Source organism: Puma concolor, chromosome E1 (assembly GCF_028749965.1).
Source record: "Puma concolor isolate L17-30 chromosome E1, mPumCon1.1.hap2, whole genome shotgun sequence".
NCBI lineage: Eukaryota > Metazoa > Chordata > Mammalia > Carnivora > Felidae > Puma > Puma concolor.
The window spans coordinates 30559927-30579137 of NC_141680.1; the positions used below are offsets into that span (position 1 = coordinate 30559927).

Below are 19211 nucleotides of genomic sequence, written 5' to 3' on the forward strand. Positions count from 1 at the left end.
GTCAGGGCACTGAAGGTATCCCATGTATCTAGGGAAGCTGTGTAGCCACAGGGGAGGGTTGGGTGCCATGCTTTCACATCTGGGGCTCGCCTCGGGGGAGCCTTGGGCAAGAGGCCTAACTTCTCGATGTTCTCAGCCATGATGGTCATCGTTACCACCTTCTGAGACTGCTGTGGGATTGAAGAAGACGCTGATGTGACGCGTTAAGCGTTGCGCTTAGCTCATAGTAAATGTTAGACACACGCTGGCTGTCCTGATTATCTCTCGTTCTGGCTGCAGACTCGAGGCCCATCTTATCTCGGTTCCTACGTGGCAGTGGAATCATTCATCTTCGTACTCCTTGGGTAGACAGTCGCTCGTGGGGGCCCTTCCCCAGAGCAGGAAGCACCTGGCTGCTGGTGACATCCCCTCTGGAATGCCCTAAGGGCCAGCACCTCCCCCTAGGCCGGGTGCTTACGGAGGCTCCTCATGCTCCTTCCGCTCTGCAGATTGCTCCCGGCCGGTGGAAGGTTGTAGAAAGGTCAACGCATCGGAAATAGCTGCCCAACCCGAAACTCAACCAGGTCTCGAGCTTCAGATTCCAGATCAGCTCTGAGGAGGGTGTAAACTCTTATTTAAACGAGTCAACAAATGGCTTTTAGATCAGAAGCCTAAACAGAAGCATAAAGCATGAATGTGTCCATTGTTCCCTCCTCTCCTTTGACATTAACCTGAATTTGGCTCCCGGCTGACTCATCCCAGCACTTAACAAGGGTCTCCGAACGAGAGTCACGAGTCACACAAGTGAACGCCTGTCCATGGATAACACCCCCCTTGTCTTCCTGTGAGCCGAGGTTTCTAGCTCTCAAGGGAATGCAGGGTGATGGAAGGGAGCTCACAGCTCCCGAGTGCATACATTTTCTGTTGGAGTCTCACAAAGTCCTACGAAGTAGGTTTTATTTCCTTCGTTTCACACACGAGTGACTGGAGACTCACAGAGTTTAAGAAACTAGCTCACGGCCTTAGAGCCAAGTGAGAAGCCAAGATCTGATCTATCCAGCACCGACTCCATACCAGACCCCCCCACCCCCACCAGAAGTCTTTATGTAATCACCTAATAAAGACAGACAGATACCTGTTAAGTGTTGTCGACCATTAACACGTGCATGTGGTCAATTGTCACAAACGATGGACCGACTAGGCCACAAGACCACAAAACTACAGCGTCTCTCCCTGAACACCAAAATTACTTTGAGGCTCAGCCTCCCCCTAATGATCACAAACCGCCCTGGAGAACAATCCTTTTTAAAAATGAAGCTGGTCACATACTTGCAGCGGACAAATGCGACCCCGAGTTGTCTCACAAATCTTTCCGTAACGAGCACTGGAGTGGAGACATCATGTGGTGTCGACTGGGCTGACGTTGATGAAATATTTGGGAGCCTGAAGGCTTGCATGGCTTTGCTTTAAACCCATTTATAGTAGAGACTTTCTTATTTCCAATGAGGTCACAGTAGAAAAACAAAATGGTTGGCACAGGCCTATGGACATGGTCAAAAAATGAACCGTGTCTGTAGGAATGCATAGGTTTTCGAATGAGCCCATTGCAGAAAATAAACTCTTTTCCATCTGTGTGCCACTGTTGTTTTCTAAGATTAGACAGTCGCACTAGAATGGTTTCTAAGTTTCCTTCCAGATACAACATCCTATGATGTTGTGTCTCAATATCAGGCACCACTTATACTGAGGGTGAAATAAATTGTGATTACGTGTTATAACAACAACAACAATTTAGTGAGCACTTCTCATGTGGCAGGCTCTGTTCTGTGCCACTTTTAACCTTCACAACAATCTCCTGAGGCAGATATTATCATCATTTATTTGTTTTGATATTATTTATTTATTTTTAAATTTATTTATTTAGTTACGATATTATTTATTTATTTTTAAGTTTATGTATTTATTTTGAGAGAGACAAATAGAGCTGTGGCTGGGGGGGGGGGGAGGATCAGAGAGAGAGAGAGAGAGAGAGAGAGAGAGAGAGGAAGAATCCCAAGCAGAGCTTTACATGGGGCTCGAACCCACAAAACCATGAGATCATGACCTGAGCTGAAATCAAGAGTTGGGTGCTTAACTGATTGAGCCACCCAGGAGCCCCCATTCCAATTTTTAAAATGAGGAAACGGAGGGGTACCTGGCTGACTCAGTCAGTAGAGCATGTGATTCTTGATCTCAGGGTTGTGAGTACAAGCCCCATGTTGGGGGTAGAGTTTACTTTAAACAAACAAAAAAGGAACTTTAAAAAGTAAAAAAATAAAACGATGAAACTGAGGACCAGAGAAATTGAGTTATTTGCCAGAGGTCACACAGCTAGTGAGCGGCAGAACCAGGATTTGAACGGGGTAGTTTGGCTCCCGAGCTCCAGCTTTGTGCTGCGGTCAAGGGGCTAATATCCCCACACGGTGCTTGTAGCTTTCCCTGGCCTCCTGCCCCAGACCTCTACAGCACCCACACAGAGAATCACTCAAAGCTAATTTGTCAGGTAAAAAAAAAAAGTTTTAATGTTTATTTACATCTGAGAGAGAGAGAGAGAGAGAGAGAGAGAGACAAAGTGCAAGCAGGGGAGGGGCAAAGAAGGAGACACAGAATCCGAAGCAGCTCCAGGCTCTGAGCTGTCAGCACAAAGTCTGACGCCGGACTCAAACCCATGAACAGGGAGATCATGATCTGAGCTGAAGTCAGACCCTTAACCAACTGAGCTACCCAGGTGCTCCCTGTCAGGTAGAAAAATTAAAAGAAGGCGATATAAAAGGTACGACAGTCGCTTGAAACTTGTCTAACTCAGTCCCTTCTCTTATTTTAAGGCAAAGTTGTGGGATCTACGCTCTCCTCTTAATTCTATCACTTTTATTGCACTTAGATGACTGTACCCACGAACTGGTCCCTTACATGTTCACGTACTCAGGTCTGGAGCAGAGAGCACTGGTCTGGGAGTCTGAAGAACTGGGATCTCGAACGGGCTCTGCTTCTGACCAGCTGTGTTACCTCCTCGGCTTCCAGCCTCTCTGGGCCCCACAGTCCTTATTTGTACCAAGGCAGGTAGATTAGATCAGTTTCACAAATCCCAGGTGTGGGGGCCAAAGTGTACCCCCCGACAGGTTTTGCTTAGTATGCACAGTGATTTTCTTTTTGTTTCGGTAAATCGCCAACACTTAAAATAGGGAGTGTTCCCATCAAAACCTGGGTCTCCCGAATCTCATGAAAACCTGGAAGATCTGATGGAATTGAACTCCCCTTCCCACAGCATGACCGTGAGTATAGGACCGGGCCTCACACCCTCTGGGCAGGTCTGCATGCCCCGGGTTAACCTTGGATTCACACAAAGCCCACCTCCCTGTTCATCTTACGGTTGGCCCCTCCAGGGGTCCTGCTTTGTAGACCCTGGGTTCCATGTCACCGGGGCGATTCCCATCTAACCGATTTAGGTGTCACACCTGCTCACCTGATCTCAGCGCTTCGAAAGAGCTGGAAAGTGCCCCCTTCCTGCATGACCCCATGCAGCGGCCACTAGGGTGGGCTTGGAGGTTACCGGGGGACTGAGACTGTCACTGCACTGGGAGAGACGGGGGGCTGTGTGCTCTGTGTTGCAGTGTCCTGAGTGTTGCATATTGTCTCATTGCTGCTGTTGTAGCCGGTAGGCATAAAGTCAGGAGAAAACATGCAGGACGTTCTTTCTCGTTCTTTTTTCAGCACCAGGTCTCACCTTGACCCCGCTCTGGAAGAGGCAATGGATAGACTCCAGGGTGGATCTCCACAATCCCTTCTGGACACGTCTGCCCGTTTGTTTTTTCACAAAGCCCCTGCTTTTCAGAGATTAACTGTTGTCAAATGCAACTTACTTTCTAATCCTTTCAGGCCCCATTTAAAACCTTCTGCTTTATTTTACCTTTTTTGATAAAGTCGCTGAGGGTTTTTTTTTTCTTCTTTATGGGTTTGCCAATGATTGTCCAGTTTGACAAATTGGATTCTTAAAGCTGATTCTTTGAAGAAAAGGAGGCAGTGTGACAAGACAAGAAACAGCTCATCCTCCAATCAGGAGGATAAATAAAAAAATAAAAGCAACCTCATTCTCTGGCTTCCCTGTGACTCAAAGGGTGTCTCAGTTGTCACTGATAATCTAATCTTCCTATGATAGGTGAGGAACAGGACAATGGCGACCCAGCCAGGCTGTGGGTGTGATAGGCCTCTGATTAATAGGACTGTCCAATGAGCCCCCAGCCCCCGGGAAGATGATTAATGATATTTGATGTGAACTCTGACCTTCCCCGGCAAGAACAGAGGGAGAAAAGGCTGCTGTTCAGACAGGATGTGTGTCCTGCAGAAGGTGATTGATTCCTGAAGGCTTTGTTACTCTGAGGGTGTGTGGGGGGCCCTCTCAGCCCATTTCTGGGCTCCAGCAAGCACTCTAGCCTAGCGGGGTTTTGTAGTTAGCACCTCTCCGAGGGAGCAGCCTTTTAAATTGTGCCCAGAACACTGTGTCTCAGAAGCAACTCCCTCTAAAGGCTTGGCCAACCTCTGCTGAGCTGTCTTCCCCAACCTTGTGAGATCATTCAGACCCCGCCCCAACCCCTGTGCCATGAATCACATCAAAGGGGCTTTAAAAGCCAGGCCTGGAAGGTTTCTTCAGGGTTTTCTACTCTGTTCCCTGGACAGGCAGTGGGTGGCTTAGAGCTACCAGGCTTTTGGCAAAAAAGTGTTTCTGTAGCTGGTGGGGAGGGGAGCAGCTGAGATGCGCCGGGATAGCAAGCAGACGGAAAGGGGACGCTGTAGGAGGGGGGGGCTTCTACTTCCTGTCAGTTGACACAGGGTGTGGGAGGAGACAGCCTGCTTGACACGGAGGGCTTGGCTGCAAAGACAGCCTCAGATCTGGCGTTTGAGAGTCTTCTTTGCTTTAGCTGTGCAGGCTCACATTCTGAATCGTCTCCCCTTAGCAGGCGGGCCCTGAGATAGCCTGAAATGCTCCTTTCAGGGAGGTCATTGGCCTTTTCTGGCTTTCCCGCTTATGCCGACTGTCACGCCCTTAGTAGCAGCCATGTCATTGTCCTACTGAGACGGGCCATTGGGCATCCAGGTCTCGGTTGTAATAATGACCAATTACAGCCAATTGGTCAAAGACTGTTAATCGTGAGACCAGCTGAGGACAGGTCAGGCCAGTGGCCACTGTGAGATGAATGCGTGTCTGCTTGTGGGTGTGAACGGCACCCGAACACCAATAGATCCCCACTATTCCCGGGAAGTGTCCTTAGTTGTTGGTAGCCTGAAAACGGGGGTTGGCTGGGGGCTGGGGGAGCCCGACACAAGAACAATGGGAGTGGGAGCCAGAGACACCAGGACCCATGACCAGAGACCAGCCAGGCGAGACTTGGCACATCCCTCACTTTCTGACCACACATTTCAGGACCACTGGATGCCTTCCACGTGCTGGATATGGTTCTTATTTTTATTTTTAAATTTCTTTTAAAGTTTATTTACTGGGAGAGAGAGAGAGAGTGAGAGAGTGAGCAGGGGAGGGGCAGAGACAGAGGGAGAGAGAGAATCCCAAGCAGGCTCCACACTGTCAACACAGAACCTGACAGGGGGCTCGATCCCATGAGCCGTGACATCGTGACCGGAGCCGAGATCAGGAGTCAGACACTTAACCGACGGAGCCACCCAGGCGCCCCTGGTTTTGGTTTTTAGAACCTCAGCTGATGACTGCCTTTCTTGCCATCCCAGGGGGGCTGATGGCTGGCAGGTCAGTGTCGGCAGCGCGGCCAGCCCGGCCCCTCCTGTGGAAGCGGTGCAAGTGTTTACATATTTTATGGCATTTCAGCCTTATTTGGTAAGTATGAGAGGAAGCTGGACAAAAGGAAGCTACTGCTGTAGGACTCACACTTAACCGGGACGAAGATGAGCCTTGGGTAAGTAACATTGCTGGGCGGATGGCTGTTCGACCTCAAGGGATAGTGCCTGAGAGGGCCCTGGGCCTGGCCCACGGCAAGCACCAGATTAGTGGTAGGGATTATGATTTTTTTGATTCTTAGTAAATTGTCACTAATAACGTAATGCTTACAGGAGAATCATTTGACAGGGTACTCGGTCACGAAGAAGAATAACAAAATTCAGGAGCACACGTGAAATGCTGAGAAAAAAGCATTGTAACGAGGAAGTGCGATTAGGGATTTTCTCATTTCTTTTTTCACTGAGAATGGATTCCCCTCACAATGTGAAGTCTATTGATCAGTTTCTGCCTGTTGGGCTCTCGCTGGGGTTTGAGTAACTCATGATGTGGAGAAGTGGGGGACGCCCTGGTATATAAAAGGCCGGCTGAAGCAGGCCTCCCTGGGGAAGGAAGAGACTGTAGAACTGCTGGGCCACCCTTCCTCCTCGCCTCCTGGGCCACCTCTGTGCAATGCCACGACTGATGAGTGGGCGTTCATGGTGGGTGGACACGCTCAGCTGGGATCGCAGGGTCAGGGACACTGACGTCCACTCTCCCTCAGGAAGCTGGGCCTACTGTGTTCACTCCCGCCCTGGCCGGCTCTGACCACAAAGACCTCCCTCCCGCCCCTGCCACCACATGGCTAATAACATAGGTCAGTAAATCTGAACCAAAGCATTCAACTGGTGTAAGATTTTGGAGAAGGGACTGGGGAGGGAGGGGAAAAAAACCACAGAAGGCTCTTGAGAAGACACATGGCTTTATTTTACAAATAAGGAAGCAGGTGGGACCTGGGTTAAGTTTAAAAGCCTCGGCCAGAAGTTTTGGGGGGGGTCTAGTATTAGTTGTAGAGTCTCAGGTATTGATTAGCTCAATGATTTTTAAACCAGCAATTGTCAGAATCCTCTGGAGGCCTTGTTAAAAACACAGACTTCTGGGCCCCACCTCCCAGAGTGTCTGATTCTGAAGGTCTGGGTTGGGCCTGAGAATTTGCATTGCCAGCAAGCTCCCAGGTGCTGAAAGAAAGACCACGCTTTGAGAACCACTGGATTAACTAGATTGATGGAGAGCATCAGAATGATTTGGGGGCTCTTGTTAAAAACATTCATTTCGAGGCCCTCTGTAACAGTCATGAGGTGTTTGGCTGCAATGAACACAATGCCAGATGACCGTTGTTTGAGCAAGACATTTAATCACATATCAACTAGACTGGAGGTAGACAATTTCAGGTTTGGTGTTTTATGTCATAAGAAATAGGGGGTCTCTCTTATCTACTTGCTCATCCTTAGGTTTGTTGTCTCCTGACTGCAAAATAGCTGCCACAGTTCCAACCATCGTGTTCTCATACAACTTCATCCAAGGAAGGAAAAGGGGCAGGACCCCCCCCCCACCCCCACCGCCACTCTCCGCGTCTCACTCTTTTACATCAGATATCATACTTTTCCATAAGTCTTCTCTTTACAGCTCATTGGTATGAAGTGGATCAGAAGCAGTAGCAAAGGGGAATGGAATTATTGAATGAGTCCTGGTTCACCACCTGGGGCTGAGAGATGGCTGACCTTCCCCGAGTATATGACTGCCTATCAAAATAAAATTCTGTGGGGGCATCTGGGTGGCTCAGTCGGTTAAGCGTCCAACTTCAGCTCAGGTCATGATCTCACAGTTTGTGGGTTTGAGTCCTGCAGCAGGCCTTCTGCTGTCAGTGCAGAGCCTGCTTCAGATCCTCTGTCCCTCCTCTCTCTGCCCCTCCCCCGCTCTTGTGCACTCTCTGTCTCTCTCTCGATAATTAAATTAAATTAAATTAAGAAATTAAATTAAAAATAAATAAAATTCTGTGGCCCAAGGAACAAAGGAATGTTATTGGGCAGAGACTAACAGGGTCTGCCCCAGCTAGCATGATTTGTCTCAGATTTACTGGGACCATCCTGGTTTTATTATTATTATTATTTTAATTTATTTTTTAAGCTTTTTGAGTGTTTTTGAATGTTTTTTTTGAATTTTTATTTTATTTTATTTTATTGAGAGAGAGAGACAGAGACAGAGACAGAGCAAGAGTGGAGGAGCAACAGAGAGAGGGGGAGACACAGAATCCGAAGCAGGCTCTAAGCTATGCACCATCAGCACAGAGCCCAACACAGGGCTCGAACCCACAAACCTCGAGATCGTGACCTGAGCCGAAGTTGGATGCTCAACTGACTTAGCCACCCAGGTGCCCTCCATCCTGGTTTTAAAATGGAAAGTCTCACAACCCAGGAACACCCCCCCCCCGCCCCCGGCTCAGGGCAAATCAAATGGGTTGGTCATCCTAATTCTAGTCTTCCAAGACCTCCTGAATTAGAATTTCTTAAGGGTAAAATCCAGACCCAAAAAATGACTTTTAGCACTTTCCCCCAAAGACTATAATGTATGCCAAAGTTTGAGAATCACTGGGCTTAAGTTTCTAAGTCAAAACAGAGGACTCATGGTTGACCTATTCCCTGCCAACCTCAGAACTGGAGGAAGTCCCAGTTGCAGGAATGTGGGTAAAACTTGGGGCTGGGGGCTCTCACAGGATCAAACTGAACCTGAACCCTAGAGGGGCCTGGGATCTTCAAACTCCATCCTCAGCCGGCTCCTTGTCCCTAGGAGAAGGAGCAGTCTAACTTAGAGTCCCCTGCTCTGGGTGGTCTTGAGCCCTGAAGTCCCTCTGTCAGGCCCTTTGTCACCAAGCCTGTAAAGTGTGCTGAATATGTGAATGAATGAATGAATGAATGAGGAGGCTGCCCTGTTTTTTTTTGTTTAGAGAGAGAGAGATTGAGGATGCAAGCAAGGGAGAGGAGGGCCAGAGGGAGAGAGAGAGAAAGAATCCCAAACAGGTTCCATGTTCAGCTCGAAGCCTGACGTGGGGCTCCATCCCACAACCGTGAGATCATGACCTGAGCCAAAATCAAGAGTCGGGTGCTCAACCGGGTGAGCCGCCCAGGTGCCACAAGGAGGCTGCACTCTTGACCTAAAGACAAACTCTGGCCCGAACCAACCCTTGTGGCAGCCAAGTGCCCAGAGCCAGAAATACCCTGCCTCATCTGTGAGCTGGCAGGACCCTGGGTGAGGTGGGAGTGGGGTCCAACTCTTCCCCAGGACACAGAATGACTGCACCCTGTCTCCATGGCCCAGGCTTCCATGGGAAGCGGTGTGGCCCCCCTTGCCCCCCGCATGGTATGCTGGGTAACTTTCCGATGGTTTGAGATCATTACTCATCATTAGGAGTCCTGGTGTCTGGAGTTTTCCAGGTGATCAAAGCTTCTCTGTCTGGAGCAGCCAGGCAGGCCTGGTGTCTGTCACCAGTAATCCCCTGGCCTCTCCAGGCAGACAGTTAAGTAACCCAGGAAGGAGGGGATTTGGTTTTTAAGCTCATATAATTCGGCTTGGCATCCCAGCATGCAGGCAGTGACTGTAGCCCCTCATTGAGGACGTCAGGCCTGGCTAGAGGGGTGTGGGCTGCAGGGAGCCTCAGCTCGGCTTCGTGCAGGGTTATTTTAGAGCCCCTGGGCCCCTCCCGCCCTGCTCTCCTCAGGAGGGCTGCAGGTGGGAAGGAGAATCTGCTGACACAACACCGTACCTCCATCACCCCTCCTGGGCATCTGTTGACCCTCCCCACAGACTCCCCTCCAGGCCCCATCCCTGCCCCTTGCTTCCCCAGAACAGGAGCTCCCAGAGGGCCCGTTTTTGCTTGCTAGTCTCTCTGTCTGGGGTCAGGGTCCAATTTGCCTCCCCCAAGCCCTCAACATTCCCCACAATCTGTGTCATTGCACAGGAAACGTATTGCAATATTTGTGCAGGTTCTGACGTTTCAGTAATAATCACAAATGCCTTCAGTGATGGGGGAAAGGAAGGATGCTTAACACAATGGTGTTTGCTAATTTTAAGAAAAGATTGGGATGAAAAATTTTGGCCTATTTTTTTCCGATTTGGTCTTTATGCAAAAGAGCTTGCTCATGCCTAAATCGCACAGCCCATGACTCCTGTCGACATAGAAGGCCATCTGAGTGAAGAGTAAACCCGAGGAGCTTATTAGTCTAGGAAATAGAAATGGCTTTGCTAAATAGTTTATATAAATGTCCAGGTACTGGCTTCATGAGGGGTCGTTTAAGGAAATTCATGTTGAGGGCGGGGATAGGATATTTCAACTGGGGTGATATCAGGCCCTTCCTGGCACGCTCTCAGGGCCACCGTGCTGGCCTGCCGACTCTGCGGGACTCTCTTTCTCGAGGATGCTCTGTCCCAGCTGAGTTCTGTGCCCGGTGGAGCGGTGGATGGTGCGAGGCAGACGTTACCATGCCCCAGCATGCTTTGGGAGCCCTCTTGGCGCAGGCTGAGGCCTCTGGGGTTGGAGAAGGGCCAGCTCCGCCAGGGTGCTGGGGGGGCGCCTGCATTTCTCCTGTCCAAGGACCACTCCTGCGTCTTTAGATCCACTCCCACCAAGATGTTTTACATATTTTAATTAAAGTGCCGCCCTGGGCTGGCAGGACCTCTGATAGATGGCTCCGATCCGAGTTGCAGGGCGGCAGTGGTGTGAAACATGGCATCCCACCATACGCTGCTGCTCTAGAGAGTGCTTTTGGCTCCCACCCCTGGAGGCGGGTCCGCTCGGGTTCCAGGAGGGGAAGGGAGCTCGGTAGGCGGTGGGCAGGTGGTAAGCGCCTGCGGGGGTGGCCGAGGCGGGGCTCAGGGATGGGAGAAGAGTTCAGGTAGGAAATGCCATGGGCAGTGTCTGAGGGCCAGCTGGCTGGTGGGCTGTGGGTGAGTCCGCTCTTGCAGACACACAGCCCCGTGGACACTCCTTATCAGTGTCAAATTATGACAAATGGCGATGGGTAACAGTTGCTGGGTGGCAGCTGCCACGTCTCAGAGGGAAGCAGGTATTTTTAGCACACTGCGCCTTGGGGCTCTGGCTCCAGGTTAATTAATCATGGTGAACAGCCCTGAGTTTGGTTCTTGATCCTGGTCCCTGCCCCCATCCCAGCTTTGTCCCCATTCCTCAGACTGGAATACCAGCTCCCGGGCTGGAAGGTGCACACAGCCCACCCTCGATAGCCCTCACGCTGCATGGGGATACACTGGGGATACCACCCTATATGTCCCCACAGTGGGGGCCTTCCTTTCTCTTCCTCATTGCGCCCACTCACCTGGGCCTTTTAAGTTCCTCCAGCCCGTTCCTGCCTCAACGCCTTTCCACCGGTGCTTCCATTTTGACCATCCCTGGCAGGCATTCTCCCCGTCCTGTCTCACGCCACGTGCCCTCCCTCACAAAGGCCCTCCCTGAGCGCCCCCGCCCCAGGCCCTCTGTCACTTTGCCCTGTTTACTTCCTTCGGAGCACTTAGCACCAGCCCAAATCACCTTATTTATTGATTGCTTCACTTTATTGTCTGTCTCCTTCCATTGAAATGCCAGTGACTTGAGAACAGGGGTCTTCTCTGTCTTATTTGTTGGCTTAGTGTACGTAGGACAGGTACTCAGCGAATGTCCCCGAATACGCGCCCAGGTGGCTGGATGAGTGGAAGGCTGGCCAGGTGGATGGCCACAGGGAAGAGCCTCTATGGGATTTTATGATCCACTGTGTTAAGATTATTATTCTCGGTAGAAGCGCATCTGGGGAGACACTGGCTGTGTAGCCCACATCCTTACCCAGGCCAGCAGCCACCAAGGGAGGCATAGGCCCAGGGGATTCTGGGAAAAGAATATTCTAGATAGGACCAACCGCTGTTCTCTCTGCTATAGAAATGTCCAACCACATGCTCTTTGGTATTTGTGAGAGATTGCTCTAATTCTGTTTTCTTTTTTTCTTGGGGTGGGGACAGATAGACCAGTTTTCAGGAACTCCTAGAAGACTGTTTCTCCATTTTGCCTGAAAGCTGACATGAGTAGTTCATTTGGGGGAATTATGCGTGGTCCTTTCTCTATTTTCTCTTCAGAAGTTGTATGTAAAAAACTTTTTTTATACATTTTTTTTAATGTTTATTTTTGAGAGAGAGCGAGAGAGAAAGAGGGCGAGCAGGGAAGGGGCAGAGAGAGAGGGAGAGGGACACAGAAACCAAAGCAGGCCCCAAGCTCTGAGCCATCAGCACAGAGCCTGACACAGAGCTTGAACTCACAAACGGTGAGATCATGACCTGAGTTGAAGTCGGAGTCTTCACCGACTGAGCCACCCAGGTGCCCCTCACTGTTTTCTCTTCAAATATAAGCATTCTCTGTGGAAGCCACAGTTGGTCACCTATCTTCCCCATCCCACTGGGGAACAGAACCCCAATGTAGTCCTTGTATTGGGACACCCGTGCTTCAGGGAGGCCAGGCTCAGCCCCCACCCAGCAGGGGACCCGTGATTAGTCTGAGCCATCTGCAAGCACTCCACCCCCAGCCAATGCTTGGGTTAGAAACAGGGCTGTGAATGTGACCCTAGCTGATGACTAATGGGGATGTGAGGAGCTTCAGAGGGTTCCCTCACTTTGAAGGGCGTACATGAAGGAGTGCACCTGTGTCGTGTCCCTTTTCCCAGTCTTCAAAAGGATCCAGGTTTAGGGGCATCTGGGTGGTTCGGTCGGCTGAACGGCCAACTCTTGACTGTGGCTCAGGTCACAACCTCACAGTTTGTGAGTTGGAGCCCCACATCGGGCTCTGCGCTAACAGTGAAGAGCTTGCTCTGGATTCTCTCTCTCCCTGTCTCTTTTCTGCTTATGCGCATGCACGCTCTTTCTCAAAAGAAATAAATAAACATGAAAAAAAGAGAGAATCGAGTTTATTTCACACGCAGAGGCAGAGGCATGGGGTGGGGACACATGGCGGAGGCTGGGGAAGGCTGATGCTCCATGAGATTTCCACTCTCAAGAGGCGGGCAGGGCCCAGCAGGAATGTGCTCTGACCCAGTGGTGCCCAACCCTGGACCTCTTGAAACACGCCCACTCCTGAGCCCCTACGCATTTGGGTTGTCTTATTCTCAGGGGATGGGTCTCTGTGGGGCTGATACCCCACCTGCCTGTCCTCCATTATTCTGAGACTTGGGAGCCTATGAACTGCAACAGACCAGGGGCAGGGAAACCCTCCTGACAGTGGTCAAGAAATGCCTTCCAGGAGATGCTAGAAGCCCTTGCCCTTGACATCTTGAAAGGAGCAGATAGATTTGCCTTCTTCCTTTCATCTGACTGGAAGGAAACTCGTGAGGAAGGCACAGGCCTGGACGATAGACCTTAGGGGAGGAGAACATTCAGAGCGTGTGCACATCGACTCGTCCCTGCTGAGGATGCTCCGAAGGTTCAGGAGGCCACCAAGCCTGGGGTCTTCATTTGTCCTCAACCTCTGCTGAGGCTCATGTGAAGCAGTCCTCCCTGGTCGGTGCTGAGAAGCAATGAACCGAAAGCTCATTATAAAGCACCAGGGAAATCGAGAAATTGCCATTTCTTCTTCACTTTTGCTACTTTTCGTTCTTAGTTCTGGTTAGGGCTTCCACCATTCCCTGTGGGAGACAAAGATAAAGAGGCAGAGAATCAAAATCAGAGAGAGAGAGAGAGAGAGGCACAAACAGGAAAAAAAAAAACAAAAAACAAAAAACAACCAAACCACTAAAAAAATAACAAAAACAAGAAGACACACGTTCTTCCTTTTTTCTGATTACAAAAATTTTCATTGAGAACCTACTATGTGCCCGACCTGTGCACACACGCCTAATGAATACACCACAAGAGAGCAGCCTGTTTTTATCTCCCCAGCCCCCAGCTGGATTTTAGGTAGGGGAATAAAAGCCTGCTGTTCCTGCGCAGGCCAGTAGGTGCCGCCATGTCAGAGGGAAAGCTAGGGGAGTGGTGGGATTCCAAGGCCACCTCTGAACATAAATCCCATTTCATCTAGTTTTCTGAGAGCCATTATATGCAGGGCACCAGGCGGGACATTTGTAGGTGTGTAGGATGAGAAATGCACGCTCCCGGTCCTCAGGGAATTCAGGGTGCCATTGGAGGCTGGAAGGACAAAGTCCTAGGTCACAAAAAAAGGGAGAAGGTGGTAAATGCCTCAGGACTGGCTTAAAGGAAAGGGCTGTGTGCCTCTGAGAACCAGAGACTGCAGAGGAGCACTTACTCACACTATCCCAGAGGGAACAGGCTCAGAGAAGGGAGGCAGGTGATTGCCCTGTGGTCACCCAGCAGTTTCAGACTCTGATCTCCTGACTGCTAACAATACGGTGCTCTTTTCACCAAATATTCTGTCTCAATAATTGTAGCTGCTGCCCTATCCTGAGGTCCAAAATTCTACCCTAGTGTAGCCATAAACCTCCCTGCAAAATGCCTTCTCTGGCACCTACGTCTTGGAGATGGCAGCCACCCCCACCATGGGTCCTGTGGTGCTCATGAGAGCTGACAGTGTGCACCTCTACCCAGAGAGATCGTGTTGGTAGCTGGAAAGCAGCCATCGTGGGAGTAGTCACACCATTGGCAACAGTTGTAAATTGGAGCCTCCCCTCCACTACCCCTCTGCCCAGGGAGCTGCACACTACTGACGTGTATCCCTACTTTGTAGATAAGAAAAATGAGGTTCAGGGAAGTGAGGTCATTTGCCAAAGAGACACAGCTTATAGGTGGTGGCCCGCCAGAGGTCTGGCGGGTTCTAGGGTGCTCAGAGATGATAACGTCAAGAGGACCCAGAGCCACTTGGATGCGGAGGGGTCTAGTCTGATCCCTGGTTTCTTGTGTGGGTGCTACCCCATGGTGGTGTCATTAACTTGATGGCAACATCAAGCTTTGGACAGATTGGATCTGAGGCACGCTGTTGGAGACATGTTCTGACTTGGAGGCCAGGAGAGAAGTCTGGGAAAGACATCAAGATACACAAGATGGAGCCTGTTCTTGACCAAACTGGCACACGCTAGTTAGGAGCATTTTCCCTTCTTATAGGATTCAGGTAAGACGTGTGAGATTCACCCTTCTGTATGAGTTTTCTCATCTGTGTCAACGTTTCAGGCATGATCCAGCAGCGCAGGGAGTGGGGCCCCCGGACTCTTCTCACACTTGTTCCCTGGTAAGCACTCAATAAGCACTTGTCAAATAAATGAATGAGTGACCCGATTTCACCCTGCACATAACTGAATCAGCACTGCTGTGGACCACACATCAAAACCTCTTAAGTACATGCCTCACAACTTTCAAGATTATCTAGAATTCTGGCATCGTTTTAGCAGTATGGATTTGGGATCAGAAATTACTTTTTCTTTCTTTCTTTCTTTCTTTCTTTCTTTCTTTTTATTTATTTATAGCATTTTAGAGGTAGAAGTGGGCATATTTCTTACAACGTCTTTCTGGAATTTACTGTGCCATTGAGACCTGGAAGGACAAGGTGCTAGGTCAGAAAAAGAGGGTGAAGGTAGTGAGTGCCTCAGGAGAGGTTTAAAGGCAGGGCTGTGCAGATCTGAGAACCTTGGCGATGTCAGAGAAGCCGGTTTCCCTGCGAGGTACTGAAGTCCAGAGATCGATGTGTGGGAGGGAGAGAACCCATACCTGGCAGTCCCCCGGGGCCTGGCCTGGCCTGCCTTGCTCTGGCCTGTTTACTGCCCTGCTCTGGGCCTCGGTTTGTCCCTCGGGTACACGGAGAGATCAAGCTCAGGTTTTGGAAGGGTGATTGAAGAGTTGATGAAGATCCATGTAACAGGAAGACAATTTGGGTAGACGAGCAGACAAAGCCCTGGATAACCAACCAAAGAAGCTACAATATGCAAATGAATGGATTGTGGCTCTCTCCTCCTGGTTGGCTGGAGGGGCCCCGATGTCACAATGCATGGGGTTTCTCCACTCCAAATGATTGTGTCTCTAGCCCCCCAAATTCCCTGACCAGACGGGTCTCTTAGCTCCCTCTCTTTGTCCCCACGGGAAGAGAGACCATGGAACCACTCTATCGGGCTGGGTCCATCCTCATGAAGGTGAACACTTTACAAGGGAAGAAGATGGTGGAGAGCGGCCTCCAGTCCGGAGACTTTTCCCTCCCTCAGTCGTGGCCTTCCTGCTTCCCGCCGCCAGCGGACCTGGAGATCCTGCAGCAGAAGGTGGCCGGGGTGCAGCGGGAGCTGGCGGACTTCAAGAAGGAGGCGCTGCAGGCCATCCGTGACCTGGAGGTCGCCTTCTGCGAGCTGAACGGGGCGCTGGCGCAGCAGGAGGAGCAGGCGGCCCGCGTGAAGCAGCGGCTCAGGGAGGAGGAGGACCGCGGCGTCGTGCGGAATAAGGTCCTCACCTTCCTGCTTCCCCGCGAGAAGCAGCTCCGGGAGCACTGCAGGCGGCTGGAGCGCATGCTGCTGGTCTCCAACCGCGACGCGCTGGCCAGTCCCAGAAAGATCCAGGCAAACTGAGGCCTCCTTGCAGCCGAGCGGCCAAGTGGAAGATTATTTTTTTCTTTTTTTTTTTTTAATGGAGGGGCCGACCTAAGTCCGTCTCCATTTGCTACCCTTTCCCCATTCCCATTGCTTTCCTTCCACCTCAATAACACCTTGCTGAGAGGCGAAAAGACCCCAGTATGTTCTTTAGGTGAAGCTCCCGTTCGCCCAGCATCACAGGAGGCACCCAATCCTCAGTCTTTCAGACACCTGTAACTTTCACCGTTAACTGTTTTCCTGTTTGTCATGGTAATATTGCTCAAATGTATAACATGATTTTTTTTTTTTTTATCTTCTTAAACCGATGTGTTGAACAGATTTACCTTTCTTTTAATGACTCAAGGCTCTCCTGGTCGTTACTTGCTGCATGCTCTACCGAGGGGGGGGTGGGGATTGTTCTCCCGTGCACGGATTGGCCTCCGATTACTTTTGTAGTTCTTATCCTCGTCCAGTGGGCTCTTCTGCCCGCTTTCCTCGTTAGACTGCCATAACTCGCTTTTCTTTGCTGCCTGTGCCCACCTGTCCCTCCTCTGCGCTTCGTCTGCCGTCTGGCCAATCAGATCGACAGAGCTTATTGGGCTCAAATGGGCGGGGTCCTAAGGGCTTAGTGCGCAGATGCACATAGACGTGCTAAGACTCCATCCCCACGAAGTGGGTTATGAAGCAGTGTCGCTGGCTTTCACGTTTGACCCACGGAGCAAGAATTGTTAATGGCGCCCAGGCGCGTTATCAGGCAGTGTGCGCACCCCATCCCACCTACTTCTACAGGCACCCTTGGAAGCAAGTGTCACTTCCCCACTGTGCACAGGGGGAGGCGGAGCTCAGGAAGGGGAGTCCTTCACCCCCGGTCTCCATGCTAGCAAGGGGCAGGACTACAGTTCACCTCCTGTCGTCCGTGGCAGTCATCATCCCGCTCCCCTTTGGAACCACATCAGGCTCTTCATGAACCTATTCTGGAGGATCCAGATTGTCACAGAAGTGACGTGGGGGTCCCTTAGCTGTCACCGTGCCTTTCGTTTCCAATGAGACTTTGTTTCAGTGAGTCACATAGGTTCTCTCTGGTCCCGCTCCCCCCCCCCCCACCTCTCAAATGCTGCCATGCAATGGGGGTTCTCCCCTATGCAGCGGAAGCCGGGTGCCTGGAGGCCAGAGTCAGCACCTGAGCACAGCCAGGCCACTGTCCTCCTGGCTTGAGGCCCTGTCTGTCCTCCTGTGTCATAAAATCTCTCCCAACAAGATTTGCGCATCTGCAACCCCCACTGCTGGATGGCCCATCCGTCACCGTCCACCCTGAAGGGCTGTACCCGTATTTTAGCTTCAGGCCGTTTCTCCCTTGGAAGGTTTAGCTGAAGTAATAATAATGTAAATACTACAAATAATGTAATGTAATAAAGTAAATAATAATGTAAATAATGTAAAAGCTACTGCCACTAGCTTACAGTTATCAAGAATATGATGTATTCCAGGCACCAGGCTGGGCCCTTTGAAGGCAAGTACTAACTATAACCTTCACTTTGGGATTCTGAGGAAACCGAAGCTCACAGAGGAGAAGTAGGCCAAGGTCACACAGCTGATTAGTGGTAGAGCTGAGATCTGAGCCTGGGGACATCTAACTTCAGAGGCTGTGTTCATTTTTTTTTTTTTTTAATGTTTTTAATAGTTATTTTTTTGAGACAGAGAGAGACAGAGCATGAGTGGGGGAGGGGCAGAGAGAAAAGGGAGACACAGAATCCGAAGCAGGCGCCGGGCTCCGAGCTGTCAGCACAGAGCCCGATGCGGGGCTCGAACTCTCGGACCGTGAGATCATGACCCGAGCTGAAGTCGGACGCTTAATTGTTTGAGCCACCCACGTGCCCCAAGGCTGTGCTCATTTTAACCAATTTGTAGTATATGAGGAACTTTATGTGCTAAGGACTTGCTTCTTGAGTAGATGAAATGGGCATACTGAACTTGGTGAGGTGAGCTCTGTTTTGTGTGTGGGGGGGGCGACTCCTATGCCTTTAAATCTTCTGGGGGACGGCTGTTTGGGGGTGTGTACAAATGTATCTGAGAAGAAGGACTTGATTGGCCAAATATAAGAAGAGTTTAAAAAATCAACTGCTGGGTCACCTGGCTGGCTCAGTCAGTAGAGCATGGGGCTCTTGATCTCTGGGTCGTGAGTCCAAGCCCCACACTGGGCATAGAACCCACTTAAACAAAAATCCACTGTTTTGCACAAGAAAACTGGCCCCGATGCTAACTCATGTGGAAAAGGTTTGCGTCTACTGAAGGTTCAGTGTGTTAATCGGGCTGCTCAGAAACGACGGCGTTCGTGTGAATTCTGAGAAGAGATGGGGAGATGCTGTCCTGTGATGGCACCCCCAAGTCCACGCCTGGAAGGCTCTGTGCTTAGTTCTGGCCCAGCACTTTTCAGAGGGTCCTGGGCAGCCTGGAGTGTGCAAGGCAGGGAATCCCGAGGAGGGGGCATGATAAAGGGCCTGGGGACCTGGGTGGCAGATGTTTGAGGGGGACCTAGTCATGACCTTCTCAACGCTAGGTGTGGGGTTTCTGGGAGCTAATAAAGGTCACCCCTCTTTTCTCTGCCGCCATCAGGAACCAGTTGAGGGATTGACACAGGAGCACAGGCAAATGGAGACAGGATCACTTCTATCACTTTTTTTTTTTACTGATAAAGCTGATGGAGAAAGTGGTTTGGGGTCTGTGAGCCACGTGGGCTTGCTAGGACCTCATCCCTGCACATGATGCTGCCTCCGAGCACACGTGCTGGCAGGGGCGGACAGCTGCTTGTGTGTGTGTCACTGTGTGACCTCTCCACAGAGGGACAGCTGGAGAGAGAGGGAGGGCGGAGCTGTCCAAAGCCACCAATCGGA

At 50.7% G+C, this 19211-nt stretch overlaps 1 protein-coding gene and 1 long non-coding RNA gene across 2 annotated transcripts in view; one reads left to right on the forward strand and one right to left on the reverse strand.

Annotated features, from left to right (window-relative positions):
- Nucleotides 1-12717: 12717 nt before the first annotated feature.
- Nucleotides 12718-19211, reverse strand: part of LOC112853300 (uncharacterized) — a 29785-nt gene continuing 23291 nt past the window's right edge. The window contains exon 2 of the long non-coding RNA XR_003222902.2: nt 12718-13446. This is a non-coding gene — a long non-coding RNA (uncharacterized LOC112853300). The remainder of the gene's footprint in view (nt 13447-19211) is intronic.
- CCDC182 (coiled-coil domain containing 182) lies at nt 15743-16845 on the forward strand. The gene has a single exon (XM_025916853.2). The coding sequence runs from the start codon at nt 15856-15858 to the stop codon at nt 16315-16317; it is 462 nt and encodes a 153-aa protein (XP_025772638.1). The 5' UTR covers nt 15743-15855; the 3' UTR covers nt 16318-16845.

What these genes read in the sequence shown, in the direction of transcription:
- CCDC182 (XM_025916853.2), top strand. Translation starts at nt 15,856, where the DNA reads ATGGAACCACTCTATCGGGCTGGGTCCATCCTCATGAAGGTGAACACT.